The sequence below is a fragment of the Rhinichthys klamathensis genome, unplaced genomic scaffold, assembly GCF_029890125.1.
Source record: "Rhinichthys klamathensis goyatoka isolate OS25496 unplaced genomic scaffold, OSU_Roscu_1.1 h1tg000461l_1, whole genome shotgun sequence".
Lineage (NCBI taxonomy): Eukaryota > Metazoa > Chordata > Actinopteri > Cypriniformes > Leuciscidae > Rhinichthys > Rhinichthys klamathensis.
The window spans coordinates 2,149,040-2,164,455 of NW_026606950.1; the positions used below are offsets into that span (position 1 = coordinate 2,149,040).

The window sequence follows — 15,416 nt, forward strand, 5'->3', positions numbered from 1 at the left end:
TCCAATTCTGAGGAAAAAAAGAATAACTTTATAACTCGCAATTGAGTTTATATCACACATTTCTGTTGAAAAAAGTTGAAAATGCTTTTAAATGTTTATTTTATAAAGAAAATGCTGTTCTCAACCAGTAATGGTGGCATAGGTCGAGAAAATATCTCTAGAATTGAAACCCAGTCGTGTTTGTTGCTCAATAAATGATTTTTTGCCGAAGGGACTTGCTTGGGTATTTATTGGAGTTTTCTCTCTCCAGCTTGCTTTGTTTTTGATTTTAGCCGATGTTTTCTTTTCCTCTCTAACTCGGTTAAATCCGTTTGAAGTATTGTTGGAATTAAATTTTCTCTCTTTGCTCAAGGGGGTTTCATTATCTTTTATTTATCGCAAAATAAGGAAAAATCTCAGGACTATGTCTCTATATCAAACAATAGAGAATGAAAACCGAATGCAATCGAAAGAAAGGTTAGGTGAGGAGAAACTTCAGAGATTTTATTCTAATAAAAAAGACTATTTTCCTCTAAAGAGCAGTTTGGCTGTCGCTGTAATGTAGTTAGCACTTGCATTTGTCCCAGCCATTACGGTCATTCCTCGTGCTGGGTTTAGGTTTCTTAAAACATGACCTGCTCAATGGAAGTCATAAAACACTGTGAAACTTTAATAATGTAGAGTAAACTGCATTTTAAGGTCAGTGCCTCACGTATAGTCTATTATGATTATAAAATAGGCTTAAAGAGAAATATGCTTGTAGGTTTATGAATCAATGACACATGTAAATACTTTTATAGAGACCAAAATCTCCTACTGTGACTAGAACGCCCCCAAATAAATCAAAGAGTTAATTTAGAATATAATGGTAGATATTTTATGGTATATCTATCTGTCTGCATTTATTAACTTATGGTTTTTTAATACGCCACATAGCTTCATGCATATTTATAAAACTGCTCAGACTGAGAATGCTGATTTAATGCTGATTTAAAGTTGCTTTGTTGCTTGTCCACAATAAAGCCTACAGGTAGGCTATTGAATTGAATTTGTTAGCATAAGCAACACATTCTGATGGCAATTCGTAGCTATTTTGTGCATAGCGAATTGGTGGCTAAATTGTGTAATTTCACACAAACTAATTTGTAAGTTTACGCCCCACTGACGGTTTGATTTGGACTTTCATTCTTTTTTCAAAAAATTTAATACGAAATTGCCACTTTGTAGATATATTTTAGATCCAAGTGGGAGGAGAGTTGTTTATACTAATGTAATAAAAGTAACTATGTGCATTAGAACACCCTTTAACTGTGGTGAAATCAATGTAATGCACAGTTTTATTGCTTTATTAAAACCGCCGTGGCAGCTTCTGCTTTGCATCCTTTACATTTTTTTAGCGGAGTCAGCAGAGAGCCATCAATCCTGCTCTTCTGTTGCGTAAGGGGTTGTGGGAAATATTATCCAACAATTCTGTCCCGAAAATCCAATAATAGCATACCATCTGGGTACTTTTGGCATGCTATTTCCAACAAACTATGATCTGGGACATGCTAATTCCAATCTCGCATGTAATTTAGGATGGATAGCATGCAAATCGGGCCGCAGACATTGAGTGGAATGTAATCTGGACACCCCTGTGTACCCAGAATACAATTGTAACAGCGTGTGGATGACACAAAGACGTGTGTGAGGTGTGAAATCTGCCTTTTCATGAGATTGAGGCACCAACTTGTGTGGAAATATGTGACTCTTTGAGAATGTGTCTATTTTTCTTTGTTTATGTGTGTGTGCCTGTTGAGTCTATTGCTGGCTGCCGTGAAATGTTCTCTGACAGCGTGTGGATCTCCAGTCGCTCTTGACAGCTTTTGCTCATGGGCTTCAAATCCCACTGGGTTTACAGCCAGCATTCTCTTCTTGCCTGGACACATACACACTCACACACAAACATAAACACACGCCACTTCTAATTAACACAGCGCAAGATTCCGCCAGACAAGCTACTTTTACCCTGTCCACCTCTGCACTTCAAACAGCCAAGCGCTAACACCATGCAGCGCCCATCATAACCAAGGTGACTGGTTTCAGAGGGAGAAAGATTGGCTGTATTTATGCAGTCAAATTGAGCTCTCTGGTGTACAATCTCGCTAGTAACAGCTCTCATTGCATAAAAGATATACAAACCAGTCATTCAGAGAGGTATCAACTTCACTCATTAGCTGTTAGCCTGTTAGCATGGGGCTACTGCAATATTAAACTTATCCCCCCCTTTTTTTCTTTTTTTTTTCTTCCCAAGAATTTGCATTGGGATTCATCTCACACGGATCAAAGACTTCCAAAGTGTCAGCAGCACTCGGCTGTGTTTACGCCACTTGATTTGTAATTATTTTCCTGGTTTGTTTTCCCAAAAGTGCTTTTATTTGTCAAATTTCTAATGCACGTTATGCTAATACCGGCCCCTGTGGAGGCGATGACAGGCCTACGATTCAGTCTCTCCATGCAGGTCTCTCTCTTTCTCAGCTTTGATCGCTTTGGCGCTGATGCCACAGAGCCTATTTGAGTAATTAAGCGCAATCATTGATCTAATTAAAGAAAGTAGAATTTGTGTCAGAGGAAGCACCTCTTTAATAGGGTCCAGAGCATTATGGAGGACGATAAACAGACCAATGCAAACCATGATCCGTTACTCAAATGGCCTTTCCCTTGGGTTCTATGAAGAGACTGCATCTCTGTATATTAACATAAAATAAATATATTTAATATATTAGTATTAATGCATTTTCTTAAAAATTATAACAATTCTATCCATCCATCCAATGCTGATTTGGTGTTCAAGAAACATTTATTATTCTTATTATCATTAGTTATAAGATGGTTATCATTATCATAAGATGGTTATACTGCATTTGCAGGATTCTTTGATTAACGGAAAGTTTAAAAACAGCATTATTTGGAAATATATATTTTTTTCTTTACTGTTATCTTTTATCAATTGAATGCATATTTGCTGGATAAAAGTATCAATTTATTTAAAAATAGCAATAATGTATTTATGTATTCTAAAGTATTACATTGAAAATCTAGCGGTTTATTATTTCATTATTATTATAAGCACTCTAAAATAGTTTCCTGCATTTAATTTGCTGTTTTAATCTAGATGTCCACTTGTAGCATCATTGCTACTGGTGCATTTGAAGCATGCTTTGAAGCTCTCCATAAGGGTTGAGTGTGTGCATGTAAGTACTGTAATGGAAAGGGAATAGTGGAGAGCGTTCACTGGCAGTCAAGCCGGATAAATCCAGAAACACCACAGACCCATGTGTCTCTGTGTTTATGACCCATCACTAATGCACCTGCAGCCGAGAGACAGGCTTAGTGTGACATATCATAGACACGTCAGAAACCCTAAGAGAAGCCACTGGAGATGTTTCGTATGTCTCTCTTTCTTGCCCATCCAAACTCCCACAATCTTCCAAATGGCACGTTTGTTTATCGAGCCGCAGTGCTGATATTGGGCAAACATAATGTAAATTCTCTTCAGATGTTCTTGCACAAACGCACTTCTGTTCACATCGTAAATTACACTGTTGCGCTCCCTTTTTCTGCATCAGTCTGAATGGTTTGAGGTTGGTATATTGCACAGCTGTGTGGAGGATTCTTGCTAATTAAGTGAAAAGCACATTGTCTCTGAGGGGCAAACGCAACATTTAGGAATATTTACACTCAAGATTCTTAAATCGTGTTATATCACGTCAGCTCTCTTGAGATTTGCAGACAGTTCCTGGTGAAATATGCATGAGAACAGCAGCATTAGCGGAACAGGACTTTTCCTTACAGTGTCTCCCTTTGACACGTTTGGATGAGGGCATGGTTGTACTTGTCAGATGAGTTTTGAGTGGCACGTCTTGTTTCGGAAGCGTTCGGAAAGGGACGAGGGGGTGGGGAAGAAACTCACTGGTCCGCCTTCTCTTTGTTTTATAAATCTTTTTTATTTTTCATGCTTTGTGTTTTGTTCACAGATTATATGTAATTCATTTATGGCTCAATGACATAAGGATAATATCTTAATCTATTGATTAATTCAAAAATACAGTGAAATGCAATACTTACAAATAGACACTTGAATGAACCTTATAGTATAAGTAAAATATATCAAAATATTTTTGGTGATGTAAATGTGAGCCTGAAAAATGTCCTGATCTAATAGTGAAGAGAAAAGCTTCTATTAAAAAAATTATTTATCATAATGTTCAAGCTGCTTTTATTTGGAGAAATATTGTTGTGTTCCACAGAAAAAAATAAGACAGATAAACAGGTTTCGAAAGACATATGGCTGAGTAAATGATGACAGATTTTTCATTTCAGGTGAACTATCTCTTTAAAGATTGAGAGAATCAATGGTTAAAGTGGTTGTGTGTTCTCGTAGCAAAGCTAACGTCTTTTGCCTCGAAACGTAATCTCATTTTAGGAGATCCATCAGCTTCTATCCATCTCTTTCTCTCTCTCAACAAAGTAAAAAAAAGAGAAGGAAACGGTGAACAGAGGCAGTATTGATCGAGCTGAGAGAGGGGTCAGAGGTGAATGAAATGTTGATTTGACACCTGGTCTGTGCTCCCTCCCTTTCTGTCTAGAGGGAGGAATGAAGGGTAAATCAAAACAGTGGGAGGCTGAGATCTCTCACAACTATTTAATGTTCGAATAGGTTGAACCTTCCCCTCTGTCCTGCAAGAATAGCTTTCCATGCACTGTACCAGCCACTGTGTGTTTTACTAAAGGAGAGGAAGAGAGAAGGAGAGAGGGAGGGAGGGAGGAAGAGAGAGGGAGAGAAAGAGGGCTGCATTGATTGCTGGTTAAGTTGATAGACAGTTGGACAAACTCTTATCAACATTAGGAAATAAGTAAACAAATGCAAATGGTTGTTCATGGCATTAAGAAATGTGATCCTATTGTACATAATATATAGTCTTGTGCTAATGTAGTAGCAACTCCCGTACTTAAGGGGGCGATAGCGATGTCTGTGCCATTTCATCAGATGTGTTGTTGTTCAAGTATTAAACTATTAACGTAATCATGTATTGACAGTTTAACTTGCTTGCTCAGAAAATGATGCCCTGCCTTGGCAGTAGTTGACATGAAAGCAACAGCTGACTGTAGAAGAAGACAATTTATGCTAACGCTTGCTAGTATGGACCCTAGAGTAGATGCTATATTTAATTTGACACAAATGAGCAATAGAAGTGCATTGTGTTCAGTTTTCCAGAATTCAGTCAGTCCTATTTTCAGTGTTTCAAGTAGAGCTGGGCATTGACACAAATTTCATGATTCGATTCACTTCACAAGCTTCGATTCAATTCGATATCGATTCACTGGTTTATATTGGATACAGTAAATGTAAATTTGGTAACACTTTATTTTAAGGTGCTTGTAATAAGCAGTAATTAACAGTTATTAAGACACTTTTAAGACCTTATAAGATGCATATAAGATGCATATAAGCATTAACTACTTCATATAAGGGTTAATTAAAGGTCCAGGCCCTGAAGAGATCAGGGAAACTACTCCCTCTTGGGAAGGTACATTTTTAAGTGACTGGGAGTTTGTGTTACCATTTATGTTTGTCCGGCTGTTCTAAAAGTGCAATGTATTGATACTTGAGAAATGTATTATTTAATTTAATTTATTTATTATCATTAGTTAATGCTTATATGCATCTTATATGCATCTTATAAGGTCTTATAAGTGTCTTATTAACTGTTAATTACTGCTTATTACAAGCACCTTAAAATAAAGTGTTACCGTAAAGTTATATACGAACACACACATAATTGTTTCTACTCCAATTAGTTTTTTGGAAATATAAACATTTAAAAGGTGGCTGTCATAAAAACTTGTTTTAAATGTTTATAAAACATAAAAAACATGTGAAGTCAGGTTTGCGTACTAGAAGTGTTTGCAATACACGTATCTGCGTCGAGTACGTTTTGGGCCTAAAACAGACAGGATAATACAATATCATAAATATGCTAATGTTAACTTGACGTAAACAGAGGAAAAATGGATCTAACGGAACAACAAAACCATAAACCCAGCAAAAGAAATAAGAAAGAAATAGTAGCGATGTCTATTTTCTGCTCAGAGGCAGGGGTATGTACTCGGGCCTTTGTTTTTCTCATCTGAGATGCGTATCCTGAGGTGTGGTTGGGATTAAGTTTGCGTGTGCAGTTTTTCTAACCCTGTTAGGGCTGCATTAAGGAGTGAGTAATCTCTTCACACGCAAGTCCTCGCTCTCTTTCATTACCCAGCAGTGCTGCCCGGATCTATAGCACTCTGCCTCTCCATATGAAACCCAGACCTGTCCAATCAATATGCCCCAAGGCTGCAGTGAGGGCAGAGGCTGAGGAGGATGAATCCTAATTTGATGAAATACGCATTTCGGATCGGTCCGGATGCTTGCAGGGCTGGGGTAATTGTCGACAAATACATCTTAAAGGCCGGTAGCTGAGGATTGCTTTCAATTAGGGCTGCACGTTCTGTTTAGCTGTTTGTGGACCACTGCTCACCTCTCACCGAGTCTGAGAGAGAAGAAACACTCGCATACTCATAGCATCATCAGGTTATTGCTCTGAAAGGCGCATTTATGATTTGGCAGGCTTTAACTGTAAGCAAAGCCAAAGCGGTGCTTCAAACTGTTTAATGGACTCTTAAAATATCCTTGTCTTGTTTGCTTGTCTCATTTTGTGTGCTGAAGTAAAATTGTCTGCTCATACTTTTATTTTATTATGTATACGATGACAAGGGTCTCGACTGTGTGGCATTGATCACTGAGAGTTTTTGCACAGTGTTGGGGAAGCTGCTTTCAAACTGTAATACGCTATAATTCAGATTTTTGGACTAAATAACTTGTTTTGAAAGCAGCAGGGAAGGAAAATGTATTTCAGCAAAGAATTAAGAATTTGTTTAAAACATTCATTTGTTCCTTAATTTGAGTTGTATTATCGTGGCCTCATTTTGCTAACTCGTTCAACTGTGACCATGGAGGAACAAATAAGTACAACATGGCCTCGTACATTTTGAGATATCGCTTTTACCCAGCATGCTGTTACTGCTAAATATGATCACAGCTAGCTAAAAGGGTATTTACTTGTGTCATGCGGGAGATCAGAGAACCATTCATTCCATTAGCAAGTGTTAGCTTGGTAGCTAACTAACTTTTGGTCACTCTCTGTCAAAAAGGAAATCTGAGGTTGAGAAGAAAAGGTAATGATTTACTTTATTTTACTTCCAAAAAACTTTTCAATGGAAATTAAAAAAACAACAACAACAACAACAACAAAAAACCCGTCTGCTTTGGTCTGTGTGGTTCAAAGGTCTTGGATTCAAGTGTGACAACTGTGTCATTTCATCAAGCTTTTCCGGGTTTTTTGGGGTTTTTTTTTAGACAGACAGACAGATGGTCGTTTCAGGCCAGCTCTAGTGTGTTTTGACTGGCATTTATGAAATATAAAGTGAGCCTGGGAGCGCCTCGGCTTCTGTTTGCAGTGTGATGATCCATTGATTTGCTGTCTCTCTCTTCTGCAGGGACGTACGGACCAGATACAGGGTGGACGGCAGCTTTTCCTGAGTGTCAGGAGAGAAACCAATCGCCAATCAATATAGCCGACCAAGACACTAAGGTCTCGATGGAGTACCAGGAACTCACGTTGGACGGGTTTGATGTAGAGTCGTCCAACAAGACGTCAATGAAGAATACAGGCAAAACTGGTAAATGCGCACAGATACAGACAGTCTGTGATAGTTCACCAAAAAAGTATCATTGATCTATCATGTCATCAGATATAAGGCAGAATGTCCTGGGTTGCGTTTCTCAGACGCATCGTGAGCTGATCGTAGAGACCATTGGTTGCAATTGTTCTACGATCTTCTTAGGCTTACAATGCTTTAAGAAACATTAAAAAGGGAATGGGTCATAACATTACCTAAAAAATCCTCTAAAGCCATGTGATAGCATTGATCAAAGACAAAATATTTAAGTTATTTCTAATAAGTGTTTCTAATTTTGGAATTATTTATATTTTTAAATATTTTTATTAGAGACTTGAGAACTAAAACAATTATTGGGTAGGAAATGGAATGGATAAAGAATACGCTGGACTAATTGCTGCCCCATGCCATTGATTTCTATAAATTATAGGTCACATTGAATGGAAGTGTTCAACTCTTGTACTTTCAAGCTCTATCCTACTTTTATGATGCGATCTTCCCCCTGAACTTCTGTTTTCATGCTACAGTCTTGCACCATTAAGCAGTACTGCAGCGGAGTGTATTGAGGAGGTTTACACAGACACGAATTGCCCAGCATTTCCCTCCTTAACATAATCCGTGCAGAGGAAGACAAATGTCCCGCTGTTGTCCCATGAATAATGGAGAGCTGCTCTGCTATTTATAACTGACACATGAGTGTTTTATCAGAGAAATAATCACCTGGAACAGGGCGGCACAATAAACCTACAAACCCGGCACCTCTGAATTATGCATGACTCAATCAATGTTTTAAATCATTTTCTCTATGGACGACTACGACGTCAAGTGACCCTTGACCTTCTCACCTTGAGCGAAACACTCATCGGGGATGTCCGGAAAAGGAATAAGTGTGAAAAAAAAAAGAACGTGGGTGTCTTTGCAATGGGATACTAGCGTACTTGCGTATTGTACAGTACATAGTGTACACAAGGTGGCCACATAACAGGATGATTTAAAATTATTGTATTATATTATAAAAACACACACAAAAGAACCTAATATGAATGCTAAAAACACAAATCAATCAATGTGGTTTTTTTATTGAAAAACATACCCAATCTTGAATCACAAAATGAATCATGGTTAATTATTTTTAATATATCAACAATCCTAAGTTTGAAAAGAAGCAGCGTTGTAATCAGCAGACAAACCAGAGACCATATCTTGAAATATTGTGTTGGATGATTGTTTAATTGAATAAAAACATTAAATTAAATGATAAATTAATGATTTATTATAAAAATATAGCAAACACATATTATAAATATGTACGGTAATAAAAGAAACAATGAGTTAAAATGCTTATTAATCCAATTTTCTATAAAGATGCCTTATTTTTAGGCAGTCAAATCTATTTGTTGTGTTGAGAATGGAAGATGATGTCAAGTACTTTGCATTGTTTGGTACAGTATTCCACTCGGTGTGCTTTGTTCTGTTCCATGCATACTGAAATATCACCTACTGTGCACAGTATACATGCCATACACTGCAGAACAAGTAAAAGCAGTATGTTATTCCAAACCTGGAGGCGTTTTTGCAAGCGATCGAGCGAGTGTGTGTGTTGCTGGACTGGCCAATACACAAGCTTCTCACAGACCCCCACCAAATTAAACTTAAGAAATTCATGAGATCTTGGAACCTTGAAGAAACATTTGCATTGATCAAGGATTTGCTGGCAGGCGAGGCCTAGTTTTCACAAGCTGCCGTTCCAAGGTCCTGCTGGCTTAGCCGTCTAATTCCTGCCTGTTTGTTAAAGCTCATGAAGCTCAAAGCCGGAATAGCTAATGAAACTGATTCTCCCTCTCATGTCGGATTACGTCAAAAAATCAACAAAAGACCAAACAACTTAAAGAGGAGTCGAGAGAAGGACAGAGAGCGGCGTTGTTTTTTCCCAGGCTTGAGAGTGTGTGTTTGTGCTAGAGCGTGTCATGCGTCTTACTCTTGCCCCTGGCTCCTCCAAGTCGTCCCTCGTCGTTGCTGTGGTGACGGATTCAGACTGCCACCAGTTGATTGCTTCAATATCTCAATGGTTGGACACTGGCCTGTTTCGCTTAGATTACAAGTGAGGTTTCAGAGGAGTCGTTCTTTTAAATAGGACACAAATCTCTTGTGGCGAGCGGCGAGTAAAAATCACTCCGAAATTCAATCAGAAAAAGAAATCTGTCCAACAAAGGCTGTGCTATTTAAGGTTGCGCCCATTAATTAAAGTCCGGTCCTGGTGCGAAAGACCAATTTGTGAATCTAAATGCTCTTTGACGGAAGAGCTTTCGCTATCGGTTCCACACTTTTTTTTAAGACTCTTGTTTTATGAAATAACAAAAGGAATCAAAAAAAGCCATTTGAAATGATGTGAGGGGGAAATGTCTTCTTCATTTGAGACCTGGCCTTCAGCAGAAAGGAATTGTGTATGATATTCAGCCCATGTCCCTAAGGAAGCTACAGGAATAATCATAAATACTGAAAGGAAGTGTCCTCCAGTCTATTTTCAGTCAACGCTTGGAATGCATTTGTTTAATGTACATGCCAAGAAAGTGGTCTTTATTTCTCTTTTTCTCCCTATTTAACCCTCTTTCCTTTTCTCTGCACCTCACAGTGGCCATCTTCCTGAAGGACGATTATTTTGTGAGAGGAGCCGGGCTACCGGGCCGCTTCAAAGCGGAGAAGGTGGAGTTCCACTGGGGCCAGAGCAATGGTTCTGACGGCTCGGAGCACAGCATCAATGGCAGGAGATTCCCTGTGGAGGTGAGCCTCAGCTAATCTCTCTCCAACGTCTGTCCCATATCTAAACAAACCAGCTCCACCAACTCACAACTCTAGCCTACTTGCTTTATTTTGCCGGCTACGCCAACTCTTTTTTAAATTACACTCTTACTTGCGACTTTGTCTTAAGAACATTTAAGCAATGTTTGAAGAATGCTATCAATTTCAAGTGGCCCCAGATTTGTGATGCTTTAGGGTGTTTTGCCTTTGATGTTTTGGTGAGTGTCCATGATAAAAAAAGAAGAAAATTCTAGATTAAAAAGGTGCTAAAATGTCATGTGGTGTGACCAACACGTAAAAAGTACAATTGACCCTTCGCTAAGCCACGCCCGAAAACCGCCACTGGCCAATCGTGGCTTAGCAACCGTAACTAGGCGCGGGCGGGCGGTCTGTCAAGCTTTCGAGCGAGGGAAACATGCCGACGCGTTGTGCGCATGGATTGTGCGAATCTGATACCCGGTATTCTAAAAGTTTGGACGGTGGGGTGGCATTTTTTCTCTTCCCAAAACCTAAAAGCCAAAGGGGAGAAATCCCGGGCGTGGATCCAGCAGTGTGGAGACCCATTCACAACTAAATGTCGACAGGATTAACAAAACAAAAAAACGCCTATTGCTTGGAAATAATGGCAGTTCTTTGTTCATAATACATATATTTGAACGGAAAACAAGACGATTAAAGGCAAAACGAAGGCTCACTGACATACTTTAAAATATATTTCAGCATTTTGTTAATCGACGGCCTATAACGTTACCCCTGTAACTTTACCCCAATCCGATCGCGGCTCTCCCGGTGTTAGATTGATGGATAAGCTGTTTGATTTGTAATTATTCGATTATTTTCACATTTCACTTACTCTGCTGTGGATGAACATAGCTGTTCAATTTGTGTTTCCCATTTGAATGGTCTGCTAAGGAGACGGCTGCTGCTTGCGCTGGGACCTAACGTTATAGGCTTTAGCTTCAATTTTGATTCAATTATTCTCTAATCGGTTGCATATTATGTCGTGGATATGTCCCTCGAATGCATACTGCTGTCCCTTTTGTCTTGCTCTCTCAGATATTTCACCTGTTCGCCAAAAATGACTAAATATCTCCTTGGGAATGTCTGACACCGGTGCATTCACACTGTAATAGACGTGGCAGCCGCGAAAGCTTGACAGGCGTAGCAACAGTAACTAAGGAGGGCGGGGCTTAGCGAAGGGTCAATTATATCGTCATCTACATTGTTATTCCAATAAATATATAAAGGTAACTTTTGGGGGGAGTCGCACCACATGACATTACAATATGAACTAAGCTTGACTTTCCATAAGAAAGGTAACTTTTGGGGGAGTCGCACCACATGACATTACAATATGAACTAAGCTTGACTTTCCATAAGAAAGGTCAAATTATCTGATATTTTAAGAAAATGACATGACGTACTCTTAAGGGTCTGCTGAGGTCCTTTTCTGTTTTTCTGTTTCTTCATATTGGCCTTATGACTTTGATTTGGCAGACACAAGTTTTCCATTAATAAGCACTGAAGCAGTTTTGACTTTTAGGACTTTTTTTTACTTTATGCTCTCAACATGAATTTTAATTCAGAAATTAAAAACATGTTCGTCATAGAAGAGTTATATTCGCATCAGTGTACTGCATTTTAAATAAATGAATAGGAAAAAAAGAGCATCAGGACAATGAGCTTCATCTGGACTTTGGTAGTCTTTACTTCGAGGAAAAGCAGGAAGAATCATGGTCGGGTCGGGTGGAGAGGAGGAATGGTTGGCCGTCTGTTATAGGAGTGTGTAAAGGGCGTTCCTGTATTGATTGAACAGGGCATTATGGAGACGAGCTCTCTCTCTCTTGGGTCTGATCACTGGCTGCTTGTGTCTCTTTGCAATTCTGATTTATCATTATGGCCGCCTGGCACTTCTCATGCACACTTGAGACCGATTTTATCACCCAGCCTCAAATATGCAAGTGATCAGAGTTTTGCATGTCTTTCAACCTTAAGTGCAATTAATATTGTTTGATTTGGTGGTCGTAATTTTATTGCCCTCCCGCCCAACGTAATTTAGAGAGTAAAATATGTGTTCGTTGGCCTGCATTAGCGTCCCTCGTATTGGCAGTTTGATGTGGCTGGGTGTGATGATGTCATCACAGTACAAATCACATTGGCACTTAAGGTCTCCTACTGCATTCTACCAGCTATGTAGATATTGTTTTAATTTTTAATGAATCAAAACAGCACAAACAGCGTAGTCTAACAGATTCTTGATGGAATGACGCTTATGAGCCAATGCTTATTAGTGAATCAAATCTATACAGCACAACCAGTATAGTCCAACTAATACCCAATAAGTCAAATCATTTTAGTGACGCAAAACCATACAGCGTTACCATTCTAAAGGGCCGTACACACCGGGACGAATATCGGCGCGCGTCATTCGTCAGCGTTTTTCAACGCGTTTTTTGTGTTCACACCCAAGCGATTTTCGCTGACGATGAGCCGAGTGAACATGCAAATTCATTCCCTGACATTAGATGGCGCTTAATGTAAACAGAAATAGTCCTATTTTGTAGTCGCTGTCGCATTTGTCATATAGTTCTTTATGTTCCGACACCAACGATCCAACCATCCTCGTCTTATTTCTCCCGGCAGTGTAGACGCTACTTGGCGTATATCTTCTTCGCCGTTGCGTGTGTGTGCTCGGCAAGACCGTTTTGTGTTTGAGCGCCCCCAAGTTGTGTTTTACTGTAACTTCAGAAGCTCCAGACACGTGAGCAAAAGCGCCAATCTCATTGGTCGGATAGTTTTTGACGCGGCGTGTCAAACCAAAAAAACGAACCCGAGGCGTTTTTAAAAAAATGGCGCTTTAACGCGTGGCGTTTTTCGCGTCGGTGTGCACACTCACAATGGCGCCCTTTGTTTAGTCACGAGGCGTTAAACGTCGGCGAATATCGCGCGCGAAATTCGTCCCGGTGTGAACAGGCCTTAAAGTAACAACAGGTAGTTTTTTGCTCTCGGGCTCCCCCTACAGTTGGGAAACAGTATTGTCCTCTACTACTGTCGTAAACTCTGTCATCCTACATGCACGTGCAATTGTTGACAACCTGGATAGCCCTGAACACTGTAGGAGGAGGTCACATGCAGGTGTTCTGCTTGCGTCGCGTGTGAAATGTCTTCATCCCAGGTACAGTGGCATATATTTCAGCATGTCATATGAATATAATTTCATGGGTTTTATTTTTTTTCTAACGACAAATGATCGCGATGCTCACGTTTACAAGCCAGCGTCATTATAGTAGCCTAGTCTATTGGTTACCGTTTTACTGGATCTATATGATATTTCAATGCAATTTTTTTGAGTGGTTGATAATAACCATATATCGTCAATATTATAATATCAAGCTACCATAAATGAATCTGCAAATTTTACAAATCGATTTGCATTATAGCTTGAGGCAAGACAAATAAACAAATATCACAGACATGTTAGGTATCCTAAAATATGATTTTATTAATAATCTTCCTCCTTTCTTTGTACATGTTGAGTAGACTACACTTTTTAGGTCAAACATTTGCTATTTGCATTTCATCGATTGCAAAGTTCAAATCAGAACGAGAATACTAGCGATAGCTAACCATCAAAAACTAGAATATCGTTTACTAGCTACCAGATTGATAATTCGCTACTACTCTAGCGAATTAGAGAGGTTAGAGAGAGGCATTCTTTTTTCGATGGAGGGTTCGATGCTCCCTGCACACGCAAGGTCTCTCGCTCGCTTTCTCTCTCTGCCGTCCGCGCGCGTTGGAGCACAGTCTCTGTCTCGCGTGCGCGCTCGCTCTAGATTCCGGGAGATTTGAACTAATTTGCGGTATAACTTGTCGATCACGAGTGGCTCAACAGGTAGATCTATAGATAAACTCATCTTTCAGGGATTTGACCGACCGGGTTGACAATTTAGCGTGAGAAACCGGGGGTGTGGCGTACGTGTGAGCGTGTGAAACCAATCAAATGCGGGTGTCTCACGGCCAATGCGTGAGAGTTGGCAGCTCTGCAATGTTGTTCCTCGTTCTGCCTTTAACGCGATCACTTTCTCTTTTTCTCTTTTTGCTTTGCTCCGATAAAACCTTTGCTTTCTTGTTTTTCTGTGCTGCTTCGGCCATGACTATAACATTTGGCTCGCAAGTCCGATTTTAAGGAAGTGGGGGTGGTGGTGGAAGTGACGTATATGCCGTAAAGCAGTCGAATTTTGTAGTTCTCTTTGTTCGCCGGTTACTACCCGAAACCCGAAGTTTAAAAGTACGATTAAAAACGCTACAGACCCCGTCAGGCTATGGCAGACGTGTCATTCAACCTATTGTAAGTCGATGTACCATCACAAGAGACTTGGAAATATATTATGAAGGTTGAAAAGTTACCTGTTGTTACTTTAATCCTACCAATTCCCAAACAACTGACTAGTATGAACCATTCCCTTTTTTGGTGAATGAAAACGCCACTCCCTTTTTAGTGAATACAGCACAAGCAGCTTAAGCCCAAAGTATACTTTTTGAGACCGTACAACATCGCATGCACAAGAGAGACAGAAGAGTCACAACACTTTGAAAGCTTTGCGGAAACGACTGCGTGCAAGAGGCGTCTGGACGCGGAAATTGAAGTTGACCCGGGCCTTTAGTCCAACCAATTCCTGACGGAATGACCCTTTATGAGGCAGTTCTTTTTAGCGAATGAAACACATACAACTTGTGTTGTATTTATGGCTTGTGTGAGACTCAAATCAGTTTAGTGACTGGTTGTCTACAGTATATAACAATACATACAAATTTTCAACTATCCATTTTATAAATTTGCATTTGCAAACACAGTCTTTGCAAGTGTTTCCTTCAAGAAA

At 39.5% G+C, this 15,416-nt stretch overlaps 1 protein-coding gene across 1 annotated transcript in view; it reads left to right on the forward strand.

Annotated features, from left to right (window-relative positions):
• LOC130071807 (receptor-type tyrosine-protein phosphatase gamma-like) overlaps positions 1-15,416 on the forward strand; it is a 199,478-nt gene that overhangs the window by 152,660 nt on the left and 31,402 nt on the right. Inside the window, exons 3-4 of the mRNA XM_056236696.1 lie at positions 7,555-7,737; positions 10,370-10,518. Coding sequence (XP_056092671.1) covers positions 7,555-7,737; positions 10,370-10,518 — 332 coding nt within the window. The remainder of the gene's footprint in view (positions 1-7,554; positions 7,738-10,369; positions 10,519-15,416) is intronic.